At 38.2% G+C, this 27,992-nt stretch overlaps 1 protein-coding gene across 1 annotated transcript; it reads right to left on the bottom strand.

The window, feature by feature from the left end:
- Positions 1-297: 297 nt before the first annotated feature.
- kank4 (KN motif and ankyrin repeat domains 4) lies at positions 298-21,753 on the bottom strand. The gene is made up of 9 exons (XM_088004836.1): positions 21,671-21,753; positions 17,777-21,118; positions 14,073-14,166; positions 10,964-11,251; positions 9,197-9,281; positions 8,876-9,095; positions 8,646-8,788; positions 7,738-7,938; positions 298-4,695 (listed from the first exon to the last, which is right to left on the bottom strand). Exons 1-9 carry the CDS (start codon positions 21,687-21,689, stop codon positions 4,588-4,590), a joined length of 4,500 nt encoding a protein of 1,499 aa, XP_087860962.1. The 5' UTR covers positions 21,690-21,753; the 3' UTR covers positions 298-4,587.
- Between the last annotated feature and the right edge of the window lie 6,239 nt (positions 21,754-27,992).

Below are 27,992 nucleotides of genomic sequence, written 5' to 3'. Positions count from 1 at the left end.
GGCGCCTGAGCACAGGAGAAAGATGAAGATACCAATGAATGATGATTCCTTGTTACAGTCACTGTTTGGAAAAAGCCTTTACAGTACTTTGGTTTTATGGTTCTCTGTTTTTTCTCTCTTTCTGCAGATGTAAGTTAAAACTTATTTGGTGTTTTCTTGTACTCTAATTGTCCTTTCCCTCCTCTATTCTTATATTCCTTCTTCTCCATTTATTTTGAATAAAATGTATATTTATATCAAGTGAAAGCTACGCTGTCGGACAGTACACGCAAAAAGGAAAAAAGAAGAGAAAAACCATTTGATCATTTTTAAAATATTTATTTAGAAGTAGTTCTCTGGTCTGTTAGATATAAGCTTGTTTCACATAGAATATTACAGAAAAGTAAATATTTTTATTTTATTTTAATCTGTATTATTTATGGGCTCTCAGATTGATATTCAAACTAGGGAGACATTGCCCTGCAGGACATTCCTTTTTGCTGTTTTCCTACACTTTTCCAAATTAGCGTGATGGGCGCACGATAATCCACAACCTTATCAAGTCACACATTATCACAAACAGCCAACCAGTAAAAGTGAAATAATGACAGTCGGGTTCCCTTCAAGCACTACTACTTGAATATTTGTCTCCATGCATACATAATTTTGTCATATTATATATATATATATGGTAAAAATATAGCATTTAGAATAAATACCTCATATAATTATAAGACTGTCAGACAATACTTGTTATATATTTTTCACAATACTTTATATACATGTATTTGGCTGGATTTACAGAAGAAAACACACAAATTTAACCCCATGTGGAACAAAGTTGATTTCAGGTCTTTGGTGATCAACCAGACGTGAAATCATACCACATCTGGGTCACATACGGGATTAAACATAATTTCCATAAAGATGTGTAGGCACGGAAGACCAGACACTTCTCTCAGCACGGGTTTGACGTCCCGCAGCTATGCAAAAGGAACATATATTCATACATTTCTGTTCTAATCTGTAACTGTAGCACAGGAAATAATTAATGCTACATAGAAATATGTGCTATTATTTAGTCCATTTGTAAAAAGTTATGTTTCATGTAAATTCTGACTTTATATATATATTCATACAAATGATTTTTTTTTTTGTTCAAATATCAGTTATAGTCCCAATTCTGTGCCTATTTTTGATTTAGTTTACAGTATTTGGGATCGATGGTGTGACCGCAATAAAAAGAAAATTAGAATAGAACAGATCTCAAGAAAGCAATTAAATGTATTATTAAGGAGAACTAATGAAAATGAAATCAAGTTTTAGAGATAAGTAAGGCCTAAACATTGTTAAAGTAACAGTTGTTATGTTAATCTTGTGCTAGAAATCCTCCAGTTTGATTAATTGCCTGAAGTTTTCCCTCAACACAGAAATTGATTTTGTCATGCAGATTGGATTGCTACTTATAAATTTGTTACCTTACATGACAACATTCAACTTGTAGCTCCAATGACTCTTGCAAACAGATGTTCCCCTACATAAATCAGATTTAACAAGGCCTCATTAACAGCCCTCCACATTTATTGGCACCTCTGACAAAGACATGTTTAAAGCCTTAAAAAAAATCTGTCTTCAATTGAAGTAACATGATCTGACACTAAACATGTTAAATAATATCACCCCTTTCTATTTGTCTGTACTTTTATTCAGTGAGGGGGAAATTTTGCTTCAGGGAATAATTGTTTTCAACAAAATGGTTGTGAGACACCAGCTCTCCCTCAACAGACAAAACAAAACAACTTCTTAATATAAGATTTTCTCGCAACTAAATCAATGTAAGATTATGCCACTGCAATTAGTATTTAATTTATTGTAAGGCTTTTCATACAGTTTTACCAGAATTCTGTAACTGACATGACTTGTATTTATTAATCCCACTAAAGGGTAAACTGAGGTAAAATAATTAAATGCATTATTTAAACATTTGCTGAATTATTATTTTCATCTTATCCCCTTTGATCATGTAAACATTGTTAGATGTTTGGCATCTGCTGTGGTCACTGTGGAAGGAATGTTTCATTGTAAACATTTCATAAGACCACACTCCTGCAAGGAGCTGCATTAGAAAAGGCTCCACAAAAGAACATCTGTTTCCCTGGAAAATAAAACCTCAGCTCTAGAATAAGAACGGTTATCCATTTAAGGCTGCACCATAGTCCCATACATAATATTTTTTATTGCTTCTTATTGCAAACAAAACTCCCTGCTGAGGATTTTAATATGTCTGGTCTGATGGGTACGAGAGCCTAATGAGCCAACGAGAGAGCCTAAGCTCTACAATCTAAAGACCGCTTCATCACCAGGACTAATTTAAAGTCTTTAGACATATATTTGTAATAAAGTTAACATTGCGACTGATTCGAAGTCTTGCACTTGTCATCCATGCAGGGTTAGTTAAAACTTGCTACATTTTTATTCTTTTGGAATGTGTCACAGCCAGCCCAACATTCATTGTGCATTCTGTACGTGTTGCATACATGGTTAGAACAATCACACAAACAGCCCTCTATATGTATATATAGATAGATAGATATTTATGTAGACATATATATCTATCTATGTAAATAGAGAGATATATTGATATATATCACAATACTGGTTACACCCCTTGTATTTTTGTTAGCATTCTATTTTACCTCTTGATGGGACGACACAGAAGGTATAACACTTTGATATAATGTAAAGTAGTCAGTATACCACATGTATAACTTTGTGTTTTCTGTCTCCTCAAAATAACTAACAACACAGTTGTTAGCAATGATCAATGGCTTTTTTTTTGGTAAAGTCATTGCCAACAAAGGTGAGAATACCCTCAAGTGAAAATGTCAAAACTGTGCTCAGTTAGCCATTTCCCCTCCCCTGTGTAATGACCACATACGTTGAGTGCACATGTTCTGCGTTGTATCCAGAGGTTGCCTTTTGAAAACGGACCTATGGGTGCTATCACTGCTGCAGATGGTGTTGGGGTTGAATTCAGCCTGTCAGTGACCAGACCATATGGTGCACACTGCATCAAATTGGTCTGTGCTCCCAGAAGGTACTCTTTTCTAAAGACGATGCACAAGAAATTCAGCAGCCAGAGAAGCAGACAGTAACCATGTTCCTATGGTCTGACGAGACCAGGATAAACCTGTTGGTTTAGCCTCACCTGGTTGTGGCAGCAACCAGGTGAGGAGTAAAAAGACAAGTGCCTACCGTCAAGTATGGCAGTGGGTGTATCATGGTTTGGGGGTGCACAAGCGTTGCTGGCTGTGGGAAGCTACAGTTTCATGATTCTTTCCCTTCGAAAACTCGGCCACAAGGCAGTATTGCTAAACCAGACCTAAACCCTACTAAGTTAAGAGAGTTAAGACAGTACAGAAAAATGATGGCCACATGAAATGTTGGCACTCTGGTCATAATTTGAACATTTTCACTTGGGGATGCACTCACTTCTGTAGCCAGCAGTGAAGCTCTTAGTGGTCTTGTATAGTTATTTTTAGGGGATTGTAAATTTACTGGGATACACAAGCTGTAAAGTGACTACTGAACCCTGCTTCAGTATGTCATCAGTGTTGTCCCATGAAGAGATATAATAAAATATTTAATGTAAAATAGGATTTACTCACTTTTGTGAGACACTATATATTTATATATGTATACAGACAGCTGAGGATCACAAACAGTATTACAACATACTGGTTTGTGACGCTATATTAAAACAGCCAGTAGGGGGAGTAACTGTATTAGCATGCAGCTCAATACAATCTCTTGACTTGTCTTTTTCCAGCCTCAATATATTGTTATAAAAAATACTGAATTTCATTTTAGACTAAACCATTGGTTTTTCAATAACTCACAAATGATGATCACCCATGAACCACGTGAAAAACATGACCACTGTGGAGTAATGATTCATTATTTGATGCTCCGTGCTATATAGTTTGCTCAGGAGTTGAATATATTCATATTCACTGTACACATACACAGTAAAAAAAAGTGCAGTAGAAAATACAGTCTCTGTTTGTATGATCATGATCTGTTAGAATAACATTCTGTATATAAGATGCTCTCAATAATGGCTTATGTCCAAATATGGAAAAAGAAAATGTCAATGTGATTAAAGAAAATAGAAATTATGTTATATTTTATATATTTAAAAGGTAGATCATGTGCTTAGTATTTTGCTTTAAGAGTTAGTTTATATTAAGATGCAGCAGTTCAGAAGTTCTCTCCCATATGATCCTTTTTTTTATTCTCACCCTGTTCCCTGCTCAATCTGCTGCTGGCGCCAATTGTTGCCACAGCAATATCTTATTTTTACTTTGTTCAACCCTCATTAATCATTTCATCAAAAAAAAAAACAACAAGACATTGTGGTCGAGGCATAAAAGAAACACTCTATTCCCAGAGGTCATAAAGGCAGCCCCATGCTTATCTTCATTTAGCATCATATTCAGTATTTACTTTAGTTTTTTTTTTTTTTTTCCCCCATTCTGTTAGTGGGAAGAGAATCGTGGAAATAGAGGCAGATGTTGACCTAGAATGGTTTGGAAAACAGTGTAGAACTCAAAGGAGGTCTGCAGCAGACATGGGCTCAGATGCATGGGATTTTAGAAGATCGATGATGTCTTGATGAGCAGCTGCTTCTGCCACCGACAGGGCTGTTTGACCATTCTGGAGAAAACAAATAGAGATGCGATGTTGATTTCACCTATAACACGTTGCAGTGCCCATTGTAATCCTCACAGCGGCAGTGTTGTACTAGCTTACACTTACAGGCTCAGAGAATAATTTATCTGCTCTGATTAGAACCTGAGACCACTCTCATGTAAAGCCATACAATTCTATCTTTTGCTGAAAGGCTTAATAACAGCTAAGAGTTTTATAAATGAATCATAGTCTCAAACATTAATCTATGTAAAGGAATGGCGACTACATGTTAAAAAATTACAACAAAAACAGACTAGACACAAATATACTGAAATCACTCTTAGAAATAGAAAATTTTTTAGCAAAAAATATAAAAAGTGGACAAAGAAAAATAATGCTTATTATATATTTTTTTACATTTTTTCATGAAGATTACTGCCATAATTTACAAAGTACTCACCAGAAAAATACATAACACATTTTTTTTATATCACTATGCATTCAGCTATTTTGGTAAGCAATATAACACTCTCACTAATATAAGCACTTTACTGTATTCAATTAAGTCATACAAATGTTTTGACAACATTTCAGAATTATGGTATAATTCTGTAAGTTTCAAAATTGTTGTACTGTTAAGGAAGATACTGCACAAACATCTCTATCTTTTGCCTACTTTCCAAAATAGAGGTAGGTTGGGGGGGTGGGGCTAAAAATGATAACTGCATTCAACAAATACAGAAGAGTGCTGCATTTCTTAAGCATCTGCAGTAAAAGTAAAAGTGGATTTAACTGCTGTGGTGCTATACAAAAATAACTCGGCTGAAATCAAATGTCCACTTGTTCTTGTTTATGTAGAAGTTAACATTAGCACTAAAGCACAGCGACGTGGAACAGAAAACTAGAATAGTAGCATAGGAAAATTCAGATGACACATTCCTTCAAAAGGGGGGGGTGACTAAAAGTTCTCACATATTCAGTGACAATGGAGTCACTGAATATGTTGCATTATTATGGACCAGTGCTAACCACATAATCTGCATAATCTAACCGGGGAAAGCTTCCAATCCACTGTGTGGCAGTCGAAAGAAATAGCATCTTCACTCAGTCAAAAAAACAAAAATGCATATAATATTCTAAACAACTTATTGCATACATCCTAATAATTTCTGTTCTGAGACCAAATATCCAATTTTTCACACTTATGTGCAAACTTGCATTAGTTTAGCACAACAATGTATATTTTTAAGACCTGCTTCAAATTCATGTTCATGATTCTTTTACTTCTTTTTGACATGCAGTCTTTGAGGCAGAGTTCACTACTGCATGATGTTATCAAGGGTACTGCTGACAGTTAATAGGCGCTATGATAAAAGTTGCCCCTGCAGTGACTCAATCTGCCAATTATGATTGCATATTTAAGAGTCTAACATGTAAAACCACACAAATAAGTAATGCTTGCTGCTGATTAGTTTTGTAAATTATGCATGCAAAATCTGCCCATAGTCCCCCATAAAAAAAAAGGAAAAAGTTAAATTTTTGTGTGCATGTTATCAAGCATTCAAATCATGCTCCACTAGCTTATTATGAGCCTGTGACCTTGCGGTTAACGGCCTCTGTAACCTGCAGCTGAGAGAACAAATCTCTCCGAACGCAGGCACTTGGAAAGCCATATCTTTACACTCGGAGAGATGTTGTGTACTTGACACCGAGACATCAATCAAAACTAATAGAGCAGTAATTTTCCCCAGATGACGCCCCAGACAATGTTCTGCGGTAATATTTGTAACTTCTTACATCTATCAAGCAGCGAGTCATGGCAAGTTTTTCCTCTAATCAAAGGCTAGATATCAGTTAATAAATAAAAAAATGAAAGCAGTTGAAGCTACATGCTGAGAGAAAAGTCAACCACAGGGAAAATAGTTGCCTCATATATAGTATCTATTTCATATTGTGTTGTCTGATGAAAGAGACTGATTTGAATGCAGGTAGTATAATTCAAAATGGTTAGAACATAACAGCTCCTTTTCTTCAGGTCGTGTTTCTTTCAAAATAGTATCTGTACTCACTTGATACTAAACACAGCAAAACATTGACCAGTGATACAAATGTGGATAGTGGGAGGACTGATAGGTAGGCTTTCATTTGTTTATGGTTTTCTATATTTTACAGTTTATTTTAGTATCACTTTTGTGGCTCCAGCCTACAAAGGTAATTGCAGGATGCTTATGAGAAAAAAAAATGCCACAGAACAAAAAAAAAAAAAACAACAACTCTATTTGAGCCAGCCATGGCAACAGCTTTAATAAACTTAGGACCGAACACATAAAAGATCAATGTCAAGTAACAAAATTTTATATGTGTAAATCAAAGAGAAGAAGTTACATGATCACTAATCTATTAAAAATTTTTAATAATTATTGTTGAAGTGAAACAGTGAATTAATTTAGATTAAAGACTATGTCATGCCTTGTGTATAAGAGTGGATTCATTTTGAGACCACCGCTGAGTCTGTCTCTGCCCTGTGTTTTATACATGAGACATTTCATGTCCCTGAGCTATGTAGCTCCCCATTTCTTTTCTGTATCAACTATGCCATGCCTCACTGCATCCACACTGGCCTTACAGTGGCAGTGCAGGAATATTTGGGTGGTACATAGGCTTTATGGTCTTTCACTTCTGTTCATGTAAAGAACTGCATATGTAAGGTGAGAGAAGTCTTATTGTTACAGCGATCCGTTGCTGGATGTTTACCCTTACTTTTACCTTTAAAGACTTTTTTGAAATATAAAACTGCATCCAGTTTCCTAGATTCAGAAATTGATATAAATATGGTCCTCTACATCCAGACTTTATTTATGGCAGCCCGGTAGCCAGGGATTTTACATATCTGACCAAAACCTTAATCTCCTAAATTTACCTTAAAAATGCACAAAAAACACAGCTGGTGGCTGTTATTCTGGTATTTTGTGGTTCAGGAGCAGAACTGTTTTGAATTCACCAGTCTAAACTCTGACATCTTTTTCTACTTACAACTTATTTTAGTTTTACATTGTAAAAGCATACCTTATCTGTGAGTCCGATATCACAGCGACCTGTATCCAGCAGCAAACAAGCAATGTGCGTGTGTCCATGCTCGGAGGCACACATCAGGGCCGTAGATCCCTCACTGTCCTGTGCATTTACATCTGCGCCGCAGCTCAGAAGCAGCTTCACCATGGCAACGCGACCGTGGCTCACTGCAAGCATGAGCGCGGTCTGGCCAGCCTTGAGAATGAGAGAAAGAGAGAAGTCAGATTAGAAGTTAACAGAAGGAAAGTATGGGGATGGGGATGGAGTTTGAGAATCTCAGTGAATGTGACGGAAGGAATAAAGTGAGAAGTACAAGAGAGCAAGTGACAGCCATGTTTCTTTTTTTATGAAAAGAAACATAAAAAATAAATGAGAACAAACAAATGAGAAAAAATGTATAAGATTAGAAATTAGGAAAAAAAAACTATTAATATCAATTATTAATCAAGTGTCTACAGACTGTCTTTGCAGGGTCTCTGAAGGGCCGGCACCTAGCAAAAGATGTGATACACCCCGGGACAGACAGCCAGTCCATCACAGGGTAACACACAGACACAGAGGACAAACAACCATACACACTCAACACTCACTCCTAGCAGCAATTTAGCAAGATCACTTAACCCAGTGTTCATGCTTTTTTAGACTGAGAGACAGACTCCAGGCCAGGATTTAAACTAGTGACCTTCTGACTGTAAGGCAACAAATGCATGTAATGTTGGTGAACCCTTTGGCTTTTGAGATTCTTGTGCAGAAAAAAACTGCAGACACGTGTTGTTGTTTTAGGAAATGTACATTTTTCCTGCAAAATATAAACAACTTAACCTCACATATTCCTAGAAAGCCACCTTTCATCTTTTCACAGACCACATGTCACTTCAAGCGTATGCTGCACTCTGTGTTACCTGTCTGGAGCCCGCGTTGACATCGCCAAGTTTTAGCAGCTGCTCGGCCACCTCTAGATCATCTGGGCTTTCAGCAGCGGTCAGGGCAGCCAACATCACTGGAGTATATCCCGCCTTATTCACATTATCTGTTTCACAAAGACCTAGAAGAATGCAAAGACTCTTTATTACAAGCAGTTCTATTTTAAATGTAACTGTTAGTACAGGTGAGTGTGTAAAGCTCAGCTCACCAGTGTCTAGCAGCAGCTTGACCACAGGGAAGTTAGAATGAGACACACTGTAGTGGAGGGCCATATTCCCATTACCGTCAGTCAAGTTAACAACATATGGCAGGAGTGTGGGGGTGGTCAGTCCCACTTGTCTCAGGTATAATCTGACTGTATCTGCCTGGGAGTCTTTCTGGCTCGAGACCCTGAACCATTCCTGATAAAGCACCACCAACACCTGACGCTGTGGAGAGACGTGTATGTTAAAATTAGTCTATATTATGAATTTGCATTACAAAGAAAAACATATAAAAGAAAATACAGTAGAGTCAGAGAAAGCTTTACCATTTCCTTATCTGGAGATGAAACCTCTTCCATTCGATCCTTTACATACACGCAGGCATCAATGAATCCTTTATCTACTTTCTCCCTATTAAAACACGACACATTGAAGAATACTTTTGACAAATCCAAAGTAGTGTCAGTTAGCTTGCAAAACATCTGATTTTCCAGCCGTTTTCTGTTGAACTTATTTCCCTGGTGTTCAATGTGGAAAGGGGATGCAACCTGTTAAAGGTTGCATTGATTGTTGAGTAATTTCAGTTTGAAATACAATCAGAAGATAACTTCAAAGAACCCTTGAATTTCTCAAAATGTTGTCACACCAATTTAACTTTAGTGCATTTTATATGGATTTTATGTGACTGAGCAATACAAGAAGCACATACTTGTTCTATAAAAGGAAAATGATGAATGGTTTTCAATGCCCTGTATAAATAAAGGTTTTGAGTGTTGCACCAGTAAAAGCTAATTGTAGCTGTTCAGTTAGTTCTTTCACAATGATCAACTTCTAAACTGCATCTGAGGCTAGATTTAGCCTGAATATGAAGAAATGTCTTCATTCTAACAGAAATTAGTTTATTGTATAGACTCAAAGGAATCAGACTACGTCTGAATAAATAACTTATTAAATACTGTCCTCTGATTCCTGGCAGCATAACTAAGTACCAGTTGGTGCAGTGGACCACATGCAAGTTAGGTATGCAGCCAATTAAAATTAGAAGAAAATTCTTGTTTCCACTTCAGATTTATCTTGTTTCATGTACTACTAAGCATAAATACCCTGCCTGAGACAATGTGTGGGAACGACTGTTTTTTTACATGCTTGTGTTCATACTAAAGTTAGTGGAAGAAAATGTGAATTGAGTATATATATTTTTAAACAATTTTTAAGTATTTATATTACAGATGACAAGTGTTCTATCTAAATTAGATTTTTGCTTTGAGGTGTTATGTATTGTATGTTTAGAAATGGTATTCCACATACCTTGGTTATTACAAGTACCTATCTGAGCTGTAGTTGTCTCTATCATCACAAACCAGCATGCCCATTCTCCTCTGGTCTGAAGGGAGCAATACTTTTTTTCTATCCAATTTTCTTGGATTGAACATTTATTCTCTTTTTTGAACCATTCCCCATCTACCTTAGAGATGGTTATGTGTGAAATCCCTTGGGATTCACCTTGAGATGTCTGAGTTTTTCTCCCAGACTCTTCGATGAAATCTTGTAGTGAAAGACAATGTACAGATGAATTGAATTTCCTAGCATTTAGCACCATCCATCTTTCTTTCCACTCTGACTGGCTAACTTGTCCCTGCTGAGGACAGGTCACCATTAAGCTGTCACCTTTCATGTGTTCAGGGTGATCTGCTTGCATGTAGAACACGTAAGCCATAAAAAATGTAATTATGGCCTCCTATGACCAGACCACCTTCCTTTTTAAACTATGTCCTCTTCAAGAAACTTGACTTGTTATTGCCGTTTTTCCCCACAGTAAATATTTAAAAACAGCATCTGTATCATTTTATTTCTAATTCACAATAACACACTATCTTGTGTTGGTCTGTCACAAAATCCACCCAAAAAATGAATTGAAATTTGTGGCTGTACCTTGTCAAAATGTGGACAAGTTTAAGGCATGCAAATACCTTTGAAGTTGATTGTATATGTATGACTATGTGGTTCATCTCTTTGATTATACTTGTGAAAAAAAGCATTTAGTAAAACTTTGCTTAACAGATAGAAAGATCCAGAGCTCTTGTCTGTCTCACCTTTCAGCCTCCTCCACCTGCAGGAGCTCATGGCCACCTTCTAAATCCAACAGGCTCCTCTCAACCTCTTTCTCTTCACCCACAGCACCTTCCTCCTCCTCAGCCGCAGCAGCAGCAGGAGCAGCAGCAGCAACAGTAACCTCTACATCTGCCCCCAGGATCCCTACTGATTCCTCAGACTCCTTGTCTGTTTCCTTCTCCACCACTACTTCGGATTTATCTTCCTCCTCCACTTCTACTCTTGACTTTTCATCTCCGCTGGAGTCCTCGCTGGATGTCGTCTCGTAGCTAGAAGAGGAAACGTTGACAGTTGAAATGCCTTTTTCATGAAGAAGGATTGATTAAGTTTTACTTCAAAAGTGAGAGATATGTAAATATCGAGAAATTTATGCCAGACTCTAAATTAATAACAAGACGTGTGATGAGTTTAGATAAATATGAAGGCTTCCACGTCAGCCAAGGCTGAGTAATTACTAACCGGTTATCCATCATCAGATATATGTTTGCCTTTGTAGCCTTGGCCCATCATAAAACATCCCTCATTTTATTACTTATATAATAATTATCCATAGGAATGTTTGTGCACACTCCTATGAGACCTCAGACAAATACATCTTTGTTCTAACAGGTAAGGCTCCTCATTTAAAGTTTGAGTGGACGCCGGTGGGCTGTATACGAGTGTGATCAGTGGGGTGCATCATGAAGGCACCACTGTGAGGCCAGTGATCAGATAAGTCTTACGATGAATACTATTGATTCATGCTTATTTGAACACATACACACACACTGATAAGAGGCGTTCGTGGGATCGCAGCATTCCTCAGATTCCTCAGGAGTTTCAGACAGAGCAAAGATAGAGCAGACGATCTGAAAAGATGTAATACAAACAGCAGCCCACTTCCTGGTGTGAAGAGAAGTCTCAAGACTGTCTGACCTGTTTAACATCTGCTCATATTTATCAGGAAATGAACTGCACTTCTTGGATATACATGAGTTGTAAACAATAGGGATGGATTCATTGGAAGTTCATAAAACATATCTATGATTGTTTATTATGAGCTGTTCTTTCCAATTACCATGAAAATTCATTATTCCCAAGAGCACCTAACTGTTGTCGTATGTTTGCAGATTGGTTTGCAACAGCAAGGAAGGAACTTACACGAAAACAACCTGAACCAACACAGCAGAGGTGAGCCGGTCATGAAACAGTGAAGCTCAGGAATGTAAGAACAGGAATGCCCGAATTAAATAAATTTACTCACGGCTGCCATTTCCTTGACATGCAGCACATAATACCTCTCAGGAATTTCAAACAAAAAAAGCTGTAAGAAGTAAAAAGTGCTCTTATCTGGGATTAGATGTCAGTGTGAAGCATATAGAAGGTGCTCAGATTTATTTTCCAATTAAAACTGGATATCTATTTGATATGGATGTAAAAGTAAGAAAGGATAAGAGGAATGTCCAGAATGAAACTTTTTCTCTTTTTTACTTTTGAGTGAATTAATCACAAATGTAGCATGCAAAGGAACTCTGAGCTGTTCCGAAAATCTTCAGTTACAGTCACAAGCCACTTTTTTATGTACAGTTACTCAGTTTATTAACACAAATAGAAGCTCAACCAATCACATGACACCAGTCCAATGCATTAGCTATTAAGACATGGTGAAGATAACTTTAGAATAGATAAAAAAGATGATTTCAGTGACTTTGAACATGGCACGTTGTTGGTGTAGGAAAGACTGGTTTATGTCAGAAACTGCTGATCTGCTTTGATTTTTCTGGCCAAACATCTTCCAGATTTACAGGGAATGGTCCGAAACAAGAAATGCATCTATTGAGCAGCAGGTGTACAGACGAAAATGCCAACTTGGTTTCCGAGGTCAAAGGAGAATGGGAAGCCTTGTTCAAGATGATAGAAATGCAACAGTGGTTCAAAGAAACACTCATCACAACCAGTGTAAGCAGAATACTACCTCTGAATGTACAATCTGTTGAACACAGAATCAAATTGCAAATCATTTCAAGCCAGTTTGCTCAAAATGATATGTTTACTGCACTCCATGGTCTCCTTAGACAATCACTAGATCCAACAGAGTCTCTTTGGGATGTTGTGGAACGACGTATTCGTATCATCCAAAATAGGCCAAAACTGAGGAGTTTGTCTGATGCCTTGTTGGATCTATGCCACATGGAATTAGTGGACTTGTGAGTTCAATATAGTACTGGCAAAGTATGCTTAATGAAGTGGTCAGCGACTGAATAATTCACACAGGTTCAGACTCTTTCCCAAAGCCTTTACCCAGCAGGATTCACAGTAATTTATCCATCTTATCTCTGGAAAAATATTTGAAGGGAATACAGGAAACTCAAAAGGCTCGTTTGGATGCAAAATCAAAGTGACTCTTCTTGAAACACCCATACCTGGCTGCCCTCCTCACACCAGGTGAGCTATCCCTAAGAGGGAGCTAATCCACCATCCATAGGCTCAGGATGACTATTTGGATAAGAGAACCAATTCATTTACTTAGTACCCATAACTCAGGACCATATCTGAATGTAAATCAGCCTTTTAGCTCAACTTTGACTGCAACTAATCATATCAGAAAGTGTCTCCATTACTGCTCCCTTTATCTACTCCTTCGTAACCCCTTGCAATCTCTCTGCAGGTAATGCCTTATCAGGCCATGATATGTCACTCCTCATAAGACAGCAGCTCACTATCAAATTGAAATCACCAATCTTTTCTTTCCAACTGAAGACCCTGGGCATTTTCTTTTTTTTTTTGTCTCTAGTGGCCTTTATTCATTAGTAGCTTGACAGGAGGGGAGGGGATGCTGTAAATGGCCCAGGACTGGGAATCAAACCTGGGAAAGACTGTAGCCTCAGTATAAGGTTGGGTCTTAGTTTAATTAAGCCAATAAGACAACCAAATCTGCCAAAAACATTGTCAAAGGAATGACTCCGAGCTGCCTAGACTGGAAATCTCCTTATTGGGTCTCAGTCCATTTGTACAGTGCCCCACAGACCTACAAATGAAAAATGTAAAAACTACAGCACACAGAAACATATGCATCACAAGCTGGATGCTGATAAAGTGAAAGATTTTTACCCTCCGTTCACCCCAACAAATTTCAGGTTTTTCTTGGCTCCCTTGCTCCCCTGCTTGTCAGCAACACCATTTTTCTTCATAATAGATTTGAGACCTGGTGAAACAGAGAGAGAGAGAGAGAGAGAGAGAGAGAGAGAGAGAGAGAGAGAGAGAGAGAGAGGCAAAAACAAGAAGTGACAAAAGCATACAGTATTTCTTTAAACTTAATTCCTGCGTGTCTTCAAACACTGAATGACAGGGGAAATGTAACAAGTAGTATTAAAGCTGAGTAGAAGCAACACAAAAACTTTACGTTTTTTTCTGTGCACAAAGGAATGCTGTTTTTTTGTTGTTTTTTCAGTGAGCTTCTTTGTTGGTAGTATATTTAAACTTGTGTGTGTGTGTCTCATTACAACCACAAACGTCAGAGTATTTTACTAGGATTTTAGAGCACAGACTAAAAAAAGAGTTATACATTATTGTGAAGCTTAAGGGAAAAAATGCTAGCGTTGCCATTTTAAACAAATAGTGTGAATTTCTTTTAACACTCCAGCTTAAGTTACCTCTAAATCTAGTACAACCAGCTACTTTAATAAGTGTGTGAAGGCCTCAAAGGAAAACAATAAAGCCTCATAAAAACCAAGAGACCATTATTTAGAGAGGCAGCCAAGAGGCCTCTGGTGTCGCTAGAGGTTTCAACAGATCCACAGCTCAGGATTGAGAGCACGGCAACTATTATTCAAGCTCCCCACAAATCTGCTGTTTATGGAACATTGACTAAGAAAAGACATTCTTGAAAGAAAGCCATAAAAAGTTTGGTACAAGCCTTGTAGGGAACACAGCAACATGTGGAAAAAGATGCTTTGATCAGACAAAAAGTGAGACCAAAACATACAACATCTTAAATACTCCATTCCTATTGTGATAAATGGTGACATGTGTTTGCATTGTGCTAAAATAAAAAAAAAAATGGGTGTGAACACTTTTTTAATGCATTGTATTTGTGAAATCAATAGGGTGTAACCGCAAACTGACCAGCTGTATGGAGACCATTTGACAACAAAGAAAAACAGATTCATCAGAGTTGAATGAAGAGAGACACAGGGAAAATTCATTATATAGCAACATATGGTATTACCTGCATGATGACAGATACAAAAAAATACTTTGAATTAAATTGAGCCATTTAATTAAACCACACAACTACATGCCGTACATGTATTTCCCAAGGCAATTTGCACAAGTCAGCAGTATTCACAGCACGCAGCCTTGACATTGTCGGGCCTACTTATGTTTGTAACTGTCGAATAATCGATTCTGCATTGGCTCTTTTGCTGACTCCTGTTGGCTCTTGGCCTAGTATGGTGGTCTTAGTTGTTCCTGACAGCAGATGTTGTGCAGTGGATCCATAATGTTTTATCCAAATACAAGGATGTGGCTTTCCGCCAAGAACCACCATCTAAAAAGATCCAGGAAGAACGGTGCTTTTAGATCAAGTGTCTCTCCAGAGACAGCAACAGAGAGTGGGAAGCTTAGTGAATATTTAAAATCTGAATGCATCCTCACGTCAACATCCAAAAGATACAAACTTACTTTTAATAAATGCATACAATTTTAGTTTTTTTTTTTTTTTTTTTGCTGACATTTGGCTTAGGTAAATTAGATTTTGAATTTGATCAGTCTCATTTGGGAAAATTCCCAAAATCTAATTTTAGCTTCAGATGAATACAAGGGTTTAATTCTCTAGCAATGCCATTAGAGAAGTTCAAGATGTCTAACACAGAGAAACACTGCAAATCCTGGAACAGCACATGCAAATCCAGGCATATGCACTTTGTTTGAACACAGTGCTGTACAGTCCTCCCAACATTGAACTGCATGTTAACTGTGAGAAAACGTGGATCTGAGCTCCAGCTCCTGGCTCAATCCCCAACATTGGAGACATCAAGGGAAGACAGAGAGGCACCATCTGTTTGATGTATGCGTGAGGGCCTCTGCTTACAAGTCCACTTTACAGTTGATAAGCATGGCTCCACTTTCCTGTGTGAATGAGTGTTTGTATATTATGTCTGGAATAAGAAATGAGTATTTGATGCTAAAACCAGGCTACTTAAGCAGTGCTTGGTAACTACGTACGTTTTTCTTCCTTCCTAGTAACGGCAACCAGTGGTGACTATTTTTAAGAAAAGACAGCATGTACAATGTGCAACCACAACAGCTATAAATATGAATTATTGCATGGTGAAGAAAATAAGTGTTCAAGACATAGACTGCCCTGGAAAACTTCATACACCTTGATTTCTTTTTTCTTTTACATTTCATCATATTCCCGTTAAAAACTTCAATGTATTTTATTAACATTTTATTTGATAGTCCAAGTAATGCATAGTTGTGAACTGTGATTCTTCCCTCCTGACTCAATATAAGCTTTTCAGGCTTTTATTTAGGAGTTTTTAACTAACTTTGCACATTTAGAAACCAAAAATTTGGAGAATTTTTTTTAAATAAATCTGATGTCCAGCCAGATTGGTGTCTCAACTAATGCAAGTTTGGGCTTTTAGAGGGCCAATCTAACAAATGAATATATTCGCTCTGGCTGGATGATGAGGGTTGTTGTCTGTGACAGGTTTTATCTTCATCCATCTTACAATAAAATTGGAGCAGCGTTCCTATCCCTGCTGAAGAAAAGCATGTTTCATGTTTCACCATGGGGATGGTGTGTTCAGGACGTTATAAAGTTTGTTTCTACCACATAAAGAGTTTCGAATGATAGAAAAGTTTGTTTTTGGTCTCATTTGACCAGAGCACCTTCTTCCACATGTTCACTATGTCTTCTGCAAAGCTTGTAGAAGACTACAAGCAGGGATTCGTATTGTGTTCTTTCAACAATGACTAATAAGAATCTACTGATTCTTCCAGCTGAGCTGTGGATTTATGCCTCTTTTCCAGATTTACCCTAACTTGGCTGTTTTGAATAATTCACATCACTAACATAGCTTCAATAGCTTAGAAACATTACATCTCTTGTATTTTTTCATACAGATGGTTTTCTTTGCTTATGTTTGGCTGTTTAATCCATCATATTGCAATAAACAATCACAAATCAGTACAATAAAAACAAAATCATGCAAATAAGCTGCCTTTTTCAGAGTGAAAAATGTAAAGTTCAACACAGCCTATAAAATGTCATACAAGAATAATAACTGCTATCCAAACTTAGCAATTAATATCTAATGAATATGATGCGCCATAGTCATTCTGTTGATAATTGATCCAGACCTGATTTGACAACCTCTCTTCTCAGTGGAGTGTTTCTAATTGCGTGAATAGACAGATGGGGTTACTTGCGTGTCATAAAAGCTCAGACCTGTAGTCAGCTTGATAATGAGAGTTCTAACGTCAGCTGGCAAATCTGTTTGTCATGCAGGGTAAGGCGTTCTACCCGTACCACAGATTGGCACAGCAGATATCTAAAAAGAATTCAAAGCATTCTGACAAAGTTCAGCTGCTCATTCAGCCTTCACGAAATGAAACGAAACTCTGTGTACATATTAATATTTAGACCCCGCCTTGATGGGAGATCATAAGGGATGTGTTGCAATTAAGCAGCATGACTAATGTAACTACAGGCCTTTGTGAATGGTTGATATGTGGAATACTGGAGAGGAAATTACTCAGCTCATTGTCACAGACGCTTTGTACTTTCTGATACACTTCATGCCTACCTTGCTCTTGCTGCTTGCTGGTGGCAGCTGCTTTCTGGCCTGGGGAGTAGAAGGCTGAAAGGACACTGAGGGAGCTGACCAGTTGGCTTTGAATTGAACTCATTTTGGAAGCACTGGACTTCCCTGCTGCTTTCCCAGTTGTTGCAGCAGGGGCACCTTTGCCTGCGGGTTTGGCTGGGGTTCCCTTTCCTGCTTCTGCTCTTTTGGTTGCAGTCTGCTTTGGTGCTATGGGGCTCTCCTGTTGGCCGACCGTCTGTTGGGCTCCAGAGCTGCTCCCGAGCTGTGCCCACTGCTCCCCAAGAAGGCCTGTTATTCGAGTTACGACTTGTCCCAAAGCTGCAGGAGATGTTGGCGATTCACCTGAACCTCTGCGGGCTGTCTGAGACTCGCCAGATTCCCGTCGCAAGGCTTTTGCCTCACTTGAACCACGACGCTGAGCTGCTTCGCTTGAGCCTCTCCGAAGCGATTGTGTCTCTCTGGCATCTTTTTGAGATGATGGAGCTTCAGTGGAGCTTCTTCGCAAGCTCTGGGAGCGAGATTGGGTATCACCTGACCCGTGGCGGATTTGACGAGTCTTTGTTTCTCCTGTCTCACGACTTGGAGGGTGTGATACACTGGATCCCCTCTGTGGCGCTTTCTGCTCTTTTGAGTCCCGACGAGATGCAGGTTGAGACTTAGTGTGTGGCTGAATGGGCTTGGTCTTTACTTGGATCTCACTAGAGCTAGAAGAAACGCTTTGAGATTCACCCTGAGGTTGTACATTAGACTGCTTCTCGATCAACTCATCAGGCAGCTTCTCTGTTTGACTACTGTCTTGAACTTGAGGCACAGATGGCATTTGATCATTTTCCTGTGGTTCAGAGGGTTGTGCTGATAACTCAGCCTCTAGGCGTGGTGCAGTCTGGACTTTTGTTGTGATTTTCTCAGATTCAGTTTCACTGGATTCCCTAGTAGTGAGCATGGGTGCAAGCTGAGGTTGAGGGGGTGTTGGCTGCATTTGCTCTGCTGAGGGCTTGCGTCCTCTCTGTGGTCTAACAGGAGCTACTGCTTTCCCAGCTGAATTTTCAGCTATTACTATAACAGTGTCAGGGACGACATTTTCCTTAACTGATTCGCACACAATTTCTTTATCTTTGTTTTCTGCTGTCTCCATCTCACTCTTTGTAGGTTCTATAATCTCTACACCAGTTGAGAGTTGGAGCTCTTTAGGTTTTGAGTCATCCTGTGCAGAGGTCGCTTCCCTCTTATCAGTTCCAGAGGCTGGACTAGGACAGACTTTAGTCTTATTTCCAACTTCTGAATCTAAAGTCTGCACAACAATGCCTTCAACATCTGTAACATATATCTTTGCAGCAACCTCTACAGCAACATTTTCACTTTCTATTTGAACTACTTTTTTTGTTTTTTCACTTTCAGTAGTTTCACTTTCCCCCACTCGACCCTCTGCTTGTGCGTCTCCAGACAGGTTGTTGTCCTGCCGTCTTTCTATCTCTGTTTCTGTTTGCTGGTCGCTCCTCTGTGCTGCCTCAGTCTCTGTGACTCTGTCCACAGTGTCCACCCTTTCAGTCTCTGTTCCCTGATCTATGCTACTGGCCCTTGGTCTCTGTGGATGGTCTGTCACTGTTTCTCCCTCTGTCTCTGTGACTTGGTTTACTCTTTCGGCTGCAGGCGTCTCGGTCGTCTGATCTTGCGTGACGATGCTCTCTGTTATTGTACCCCGTTCCATACTGTTGGCTCTGGGTCGGGGTTGTATTGCCGTTATCACCTCTGTCTCCATTTCTGTTTGTTGGTCATGTGTGTCAAGCTTACTAGTCGCTATTCCTCGATCAATAATTCTAGCCCTCGGCTTGGGTACTATCACTTCTACCAAGATCTTATCCGTATCTGTTCCCTGATCTATTTTAGCAGGAGATTCTGTCTCAGTTTCTTGGTGGCTGAGATCTATTCTCTCTGTAACTGTTCCTGCATCTATGCTTTCTCTTCTTGGCCTCTCAGGAACTTGTGTGGTACAAATTTCTACTCTCATCCCTTCACTCAGTTGCAGTATTCTGTCCTCTTTTACTTTATTCTCTTCCATTTGTTCCTTCAAAAGAGCATTAGTTCTCTCTAGCTCCTGGCTAGCCTGAGTAAGTTTTGCTTCCAGCACCATTAGCTTCTCTTCCAGCTTTAGCATTCCATTTTGGTCCTCTTTTGAGGCATTACTCTCTCTGATAATCTCACTTTCTTTTGCAACAACTTCAGTGTCCTGTGATAGCCTTTCCTCTGCATTATCTTGCAGGCTTTTAGATGTCTCTCTTTGCTTGTCAGCTTTCTCTGATGGTACACTTTGCTTTTGATTTGTAGAAGGATCTCTCTGTATTGGTAGCTCTTTTGTTCTTTTTGTCTCCCTGTGGCTCTCTTCTACATTTACTGGCACATGCTCAGAAGCTACACCTCGAACCGGTTGAATTACTAAAGATAAATTGAGGCCTTCTGAAGGTCTTGGTCTTTGGCGTTGACTGTTTCCCCCTGTCTCATAAGTTGTTGCCATTGCAGAGGATGATGTGGAAGCTTGAACTTGGGACTGTGTTTGTATCTGACGAAGCAGCTTCTCCCGCTCCTCCCTTAAGGAGCAGATCTGAGCCTTTAGTTCTGGGATAGTTTTGACCTGTTCTTCCAGCTCCCTGACTCTTTTTAGTGCCACTGTTATCTGCTGGTGAAGACCTGACCGATCCTGTGGAAGGCACCGTCTTTCCAATATGTCTGGAGAGGCACGAAACATGTTCTCTGTTGATCCATTCTCTGGCGTTCCTGTCGTGCAATCAGGGCTGCTTGAATCTGAACCTTTCCTCTGCTGGAGGGTGATGGGCATTGATGACGCTCTAAGGAGGTTTGGTCGACTTTGAATCACAGCAGTTTTATCCTCAGTACCTTGATAGACAGTGCCTGGTTCATCTCTAGATTTGTTTGAAACATTTGGAGTTCCTTGACTGGTTGTCGCTCTGCTGCTATGACTGGATATTGCCCCTTCACTTGGCCTAAAGTCAAATATTTGTTGGACCTCTGTCACTCGGGATTTGGGCTTTGGGCCCAAGGTAGATGTCCCAGACCATGCCCCTTCCTTAGATGGAGGTCTGACTCCATGTCCAGGGAGGCTAAAATTTCTGGGAAGAGTGCTGAATTTAGCTGGGCCTTTCACCCTCCTCTGGATGTGGACCCTCTTAATGGTGTTGCCTTTTTCAATATCGTCCACATACTTGAGGAAGTCAAGATCCAGATGGAAGCCATAGGGAGTCTCCACTGAATAGGGCAGCTGTTTCCTCTGTACACCGCCCTCGTTGACCTTGGTCTGAAAGCCGTTGGCTGTAAGGAGTTAACAAGGATAATAATTATTTTAATTTGTAAAAAAAACAAAACAAAAACAAAAAAACTGATAAATATTTCAAATGAATGTGCAATTAGTAAACAAACTAAACATAAAACAAATGTAAGATTATTATAAGCATTATGATTCTTTTTCACCCTCTTGCAAAGTCCAGCAGTACTGTGTTGGACATGCAGCTCTGTAAAGCCAATATCACTTACAGAGAAGTAATTAGCATGCAGTGATTGTGCCAAAACAAACAAGCCAGCATGTAAAATACTGTTCATGTTGTGCCATCTTCTAAATTCAGCATGAGACAGGAGGCGTTTATCACCTCAAGAAAATAAGCCCTTAGCAGTTCTCAAGTCAAATACACAATAATCAGGCAAATTGTTTTACCTTTTATTTCTTATATTGACTGTACAATGAGCAAAAATAGAATCCTACCAGACAAATTACTGGTGTTACAGTTGGGGAAATAGGATTTGAACTGTAAGACGTGTTAGAAGCAGGGACATTGTTTGCTTAACTAAAGGCTTTGTGGCACTCACCACTTTTCTTGTCCATCATGAGATGCAGAGTTCTCAGTCATCTACTTGTGTTTGGTACAATTTGAGCTGGCAGCCTGGATAAGACAGAACAAATGTCATGTGAGAAATTGAGCAAATGGTCAGAATCATTACATGAATAAAGCAGTTATATTTTTGATGGTTTATATCCATATTTTTACTGAAAGGATAGAAATAACAGCTCTGTAAAATGAAATGCTTGAAATAGAAGATTTTCCAAAAGATGCTGACAACTTTTACAGATTTGCTACGGTAACAATAAAAGGGAAAAATTACTATTTTTTTTTCAAAACAATGTTTCACTATTTCTTGCTCTGTTAACTGAAAACAAGCAGTTTGAACAAATCTGACAAGTTCAGATGAACAAGTTCACAAAGCAACACAGTTTGCACATAGTGAAAAACGTTTCTCCACAGCATGCACCAGTTCCTTATAACATTAAAATGTGTTAGAACAACATCAGACTGCTTTGGAAGGAAAAAATAAAATAAAATATGGATGGTTTAAAAGCACGGTGCAGATGGGAACAGATGATGGAGTAATACAATCCTTTGTAGATAAAATGCAATAAATGTAAATAAAAACGCATCATATTGCAAATATATTCCAAAAAGCTGATACAAAAATATCAACTAGTTTGACCAACCTCCCACAAGCTCTGGTGAATCTAATGCCATTTGCTCCAGCTGTAATCTACGTATAGTGCTGACTAAATGTTAGGGTTTTGCATGAAATTTCAAAATGGACTTATGAGTTCACATGTCCAACTGTTTAGTGTCTGAATACTTACTGCATAACGTGCTGTACTCTAAAAAGATTCTTAATAGCAATGTGTCTTATCTATGAACTAATTCTAGACTTTTTGTTCAATGACGATGTTTATGTTTATTATCATGCTGTTCACATTTTTGCCCTATGAGACAAAGAGGATACCTATCAGTCAATCAATACCTGGCCACTGTAAAGTTTAAGAGGGATGTTTCCATTAAGCTGAGTGTCACTGATCTTCTTCAGCATGTTACAAGGGAATACAGGAAAGGTCACAGAACAGCATAGAAGTAGAGGCCTTTGGCCACATCCCATTCTAATGACAGCTTTATTGTGAACAGTGCCTGATTGTGAATGGCACCTAACTCCAGAATGCTACCTGAAGAAGGTAAGTGGCCCCAACATTGTTATTATCTGCCTACTACAAGGCCCTCAAGGGTCCCTGACATTACTAAAGTTCCTGGGCATCATAGTCACACATGGTTCGAGTAACATCTGGGACAAAAATCCAGAAGAACTCACACAAACCAAAGCATGCACTGCCACAAACCTTTCAAGAAACTACAGAAATGTTATACATGGCACACTAAAAAACACAAGAAGACACAAAAAAGCACATTTCCAGCCCCACTGCACCATTGGGAAACAGTATTTTACTTACGGGAACCTCATGCTATTTCTAAATATGGTACAATGAAACACAGCATACTTCTGTCTTACAGTAATTTACTTCACTCCTGTTTCGCTGCAATAGAAGTCCCCAGGTAGTTATACTGAAAAAATAGTAATCCAATTAACTTTTTCCTTTTTTGAGAATGTATTATCCATTTATCATGTTTACAGATTAATAGGCAGTTAGGTTATGTGCTTTATCAGCTGTCTACTGCAGGCACAAATTTCATTTTTAAATAATGATAAAAAGTTTATATTACCAGCATAACAAAATTAAACACAGAGCTATTTTGTTCATTGGTCTAATTTAATTTAACAAGATCAACCCTTGGCAGATTCACTCAGGGGAACATTTGGTGTCACTTTATACCATTTGTTCCAAATGGAAGAGCCAAGAAACCAAATCGTAAACTGAAGGGCAGACGAGAAATGAAGAGAATTTCAGAAAGGAGTAATTCCAAAGTTTCACTATCTAATTGTAAATATCTCTGATAAATTTTACTACCAATAAAAGGAAGGCAACGTTCCCTTCTTTCAATGAGCTGAATATATTTAAAATCTCAATTAATTACACAAATGATCTACTAAAGTTAAGCATCACCTCAACATTACTTAGAAAAGAGACCCGCAATATATTTTACTATCTCAAAAATAAATGACAAAAACTGGGGAAAATATCAGATTGTCTGCAGTTCAAGCCTAATTAGTGTTTTAGCATCATCTTCAGGGTGTCAAATCTAAATTACTGCAGGCTTTTATTATGACAATCAGAGCTGCATTAAGCAGAAAGTGTGTCTTAGAATATGACAGCAATTCAATAGATCATTTTGTTTTACATCTCTTCTGATTTCTTTTTTTCTTCTTCCTTGGGGAGTCCTGATGCAATCCCAGCCTAACTTTAGAGTTTTACCTTGAGAGTTTACTGTTTTCTGTCATTGTCTTTATCATTTTGGTAATATTTTTGTACTAAAAGAAGATAAAAGTCTTTCACAAACAGGGAAACGTTTCCCCATTAAAAATATATATTTGATGCCCCAACAGAGAAAATAAGCATGCACCGTTTCATTGAATATTTCTGTAAGAAGTATGTTTACATACATTCTGTTGACTGACAGACACTAACAGTTCCTGTTTATCTACAGGCTAGTTATCATTTCAGATGTTTTTATACCATACACTCAACAATAGCATAAAAGTCTTTAATTTTGGGGTTCTAATTATTCATTTTAATTGATCTTTTTAAGATGTTACATGAGTTTTACAACAAGAAACACAGAGACATGTAAAGTATATGTATGAATGGGGTGAATTTATTAAAGAATCCAATAATACTTTTATAATGCAATAATCCAAATACTGTTTATAGATACACATCCACAAATATTTTCTAATATTTGTGAGTGTGAAGAAGAAGTTATAGAAGTTGAAGCCATCAAAATGGTTCTGGTATAATTTATGCTTGATATATTGTCCAGTTGAAACACCTGTGCTAAAGTTTGACTTGTTATCTCTGGTGATAAGAAATCGGTTAGAATGTCCAAGAACAAACCAGGACTATAATAAAGTGCAAGATGGCGGAAAATCTATTTCCAAATTGACATCTTCAGCTTTTGAAAATTTAAGCAAATGTCTTCAGGAGACAAGCTTTATAGTTGGGCTAGATAAAGGTTAAACTCGACTTACTCAAGGACGTGAAGAATGTTTGGAGGAATCAAGATGACGGGGTTCAAACCTAAGAACATAATACCCTTTCTGTGCATGGTGGTGATACCATCATACTCAGGGTCTGTTTCATAATATTGAATTATGTGAAGAAGGAGCAACTCCAAATGTTTTGTTTTACATCAAATCAGCAACAACTTGGTCACAAATAGCTGTTACAACAATCCAAATGCACATTAAAACTAGTTTTATATTAATAAAGTGATATTAAGCTCCTACATAACCATTGACTTAAACAATATTGAAAATTTTTTAACATATGCTAAAAAGTTGGGTCTGTGATAAGGACCGAACAACATTATTTAGATGAGGTCTGTTTTTCTCATAATAAGAATAGTCAAATATTCCAGAATTATGAAAGATTCTGGGATATTCTTTTATATAAAACAAGGCATGTTTTTCTATGCCTTGTTAAAGCATAGAAAAACACTTTGTTTCTGCACAGCTTTTTATTTTCATAAGACAGAGCTTCACCTTCAATCAATTTGAATTATGATATTGCACAGATTGCAGAACATTTCAGCGTGTTCTCTCGTATGTAGGAATAACACATTACAAAGATTATCTATAATAGTTTGAAGTGAGTGCACAGTCCATGTCACAATGAAAGTTTTGTTGTGCAATGCCAAGTGGTGACACACTGCAAGGCAAGCATTCTATGAGGTGGCAATGTAATCAATCAAAATGACAGTCAGTGCACCCCGGGACCTTAACAGGAAATGTGACAAGCACTATTTGGCCCTGGTCCCGTCTTCACAGATTGAGCCTTATTAATGGGAAAAGCAGGTGACCTGAGGCAGAACTGTTGTCTCTGTTACAGATGAGCAGATAAACACACACACACAAGGAGAAACACACAGATCAAGTGACTGACAGGATGAGACATCCTCTGATTGTTGCCATGGCAACTATTCTATAATCTGCTTCTCAGCTCTTCCCCCAGGAGGGAAAAGAGCACAGGTATTCCCTGCTCCTGGTGATGTTTAATGCGACTACGATAAAATCGCTGTCCTTAAGGTTTAATTAAGGAGCCAAAGAATGCTGTGCTAAGTAATTGTTGAGTGAAGTACAGGGTGACCCTAGTGATAATTATACACAGTAGGCAGGCAGCGAAACCTTTTTAATTAGATCATTACTTTCAAAAAGATACAGAGTCAGAGGGAGAGAAATTATTAAACTTAAAGAGAGATTAAAGATAAAAAAAAGGGGGAAAGGAGGATGTGACGAAGATTGAAAGAATAGAAAAAATGGCATGACGGGCATCACAAAATCGGATTAACAAAAATGAAAATAACTAATTACAATCAGGGGCTTGCTTTCTTTGATAATTTCTCTGATCAGGCATGAAGGAATTAACCTAAGCTGTGTACTCAGTTATTTAACTCTGCTGCAAGGAAACATGCAGATCATTTAAATTGTTTTGTTGTGCAAGGAATGTACAAAGATCCGAAGTCCTCATTAACTTAATTTGTTTTCAATTCCATAAATAGACAATGAATCTTGTGAAGAACTTTTGCATAATTCAAAAAAGAATCAAGTTTGGAATAACTAAAAAAAGGGAATCAGCAAAACACCCCATGATTCTGACACCGCATTGCTTGATAATTGGTCAAATGTTTCTTTTTTTGTTTTTTTGCTTTAAAAGCCTCATTGTTGCACTTTTTGTAGCAACCTGCCATGCAACTTTTCTCTAAAAGCCATCTGTCTTGTCCATATGGGCTGCTGCAAATTGTAACAAATCAAGTCAAATTAGAAACAGTGACTTCTTTCTGAGTCCATAGTGATCTAAAACTGGCTTCATGTGGGCATAACACTGGTCATTAAAAGGTTTACAGTTCATTACAGGCTTTCATCTTGATGCTCCCTGGGTTGTTTGTGAACATGCTAACGAACTTTCTTCGTCTAAGAGTGACAGTTTTGTTCAGATGGTTGAAATTTGACATTGGGTTGTTGTGATCTGTGTGCAAGTTGCTTAGATGGAAAACATTAGTGGTGCTCAAAATAAATATTTGAACGTATTTGAAGTTTTATGGATTGGAGCAAATTAACTTTTGGAAACTCTTACACACAGATATGTATTTTTAAAATACAGTTGTTTGCCATATGATCATTTGATATGAAAAAAAAATCCATGAAAAGCACAATATTAACATGTCCACAATGATTTGTGTGCTCAGAAGAAAGCCTCAGATTAATCATGTTGCATTTAGTGACCATGAGCAAACTAATATGGAGGATTACTGTAAAGTGATGATTGAGGTAGCGATTATTCTCTAACTAGTCAACCATCAAGGTTAAGCTAGTAATTAAATTTTTAGAGTCCTTCTGTTGACACTGATGTTGCAGAATCCACACAGGATTACAGTCATAATGACTGCAAGCTGAAAGCTCATAAAAGGCATGCTAATCCAAATTGAAAGTGTTTGCAGCAGGCTACACAAAGCTATAATGAAGTCACAGTTATTTTCGTCCAAAAGCGTGTGTGTGTGTGCGTGCGTGTGCAGGGGTGAGGATGTGTGTGTTTTTGTATTTCTCACCTTGCAAACCCCATTTTTCCAACAAACACTACTTTGTGAGGAGCCACCACTCCATAAGAAGAAATACTGTTTTGGGGTTAGGGGTTAGGTTTAGGACCAAGTGATGAATTGAGTTTAGGTAAGGGTCACGATTAGACTTTAGAAAATAAATGAAGAATGAATGTAAGTCAATGCAAAGACCTTGCGAAGATGGAGAGATGTAAGGTGTGTGTGTGTGTGTGTGCTTGTGTGTGTGTTTTAGCTGTTTGTGTTTGTGTCAGCACCCAGGCAATCACTCTTTGTTGGTGCTTGTCTGAATATGCTCTAGTATTGGTTGCAGTACACATTTAGCATTCCACGTGCTGCTCATGCACATAGACTCTCAGAGGATGCACTGCAGTCTGTCAGCACCAATCCAATAACTGTGACAGCTGGAGGAGAGGCGACGACGTCGGTAATGTAAGGCCCGGAAGACAAGAGTAATGATGGTAGAGTAAATAAGTTCTCAGTGACAGCCAGGCTTTCTTATATATATATATATATATATATATATATATATATATATATATCACCAAAGTAAAACCTCAACCATGCTAATGTAGTCAGAGCTTACACGTATTTTAAAG

The sequence above is a fragment of the Poecilia mexicana genome, unplaced genomic scaffold (assembly GCF_051168715.1).
Source record: "Poecilia mexicana isolate PSO_F unplaced genomic scaffold, ASM5116871v1 scaffold_4, whole genome shotgun sequence".
Classification (NCBI taxonomy): domain Eukaryota; kingdom Metazoa; phylum Chordata; class Actinopteri; order Cyprinodontiformes; family Poeciliidae; genus Poecilia; species Poecilia mexicana.
This window is presented reverse-complemented; position numbering and strand designations above follow the sequence as displayed.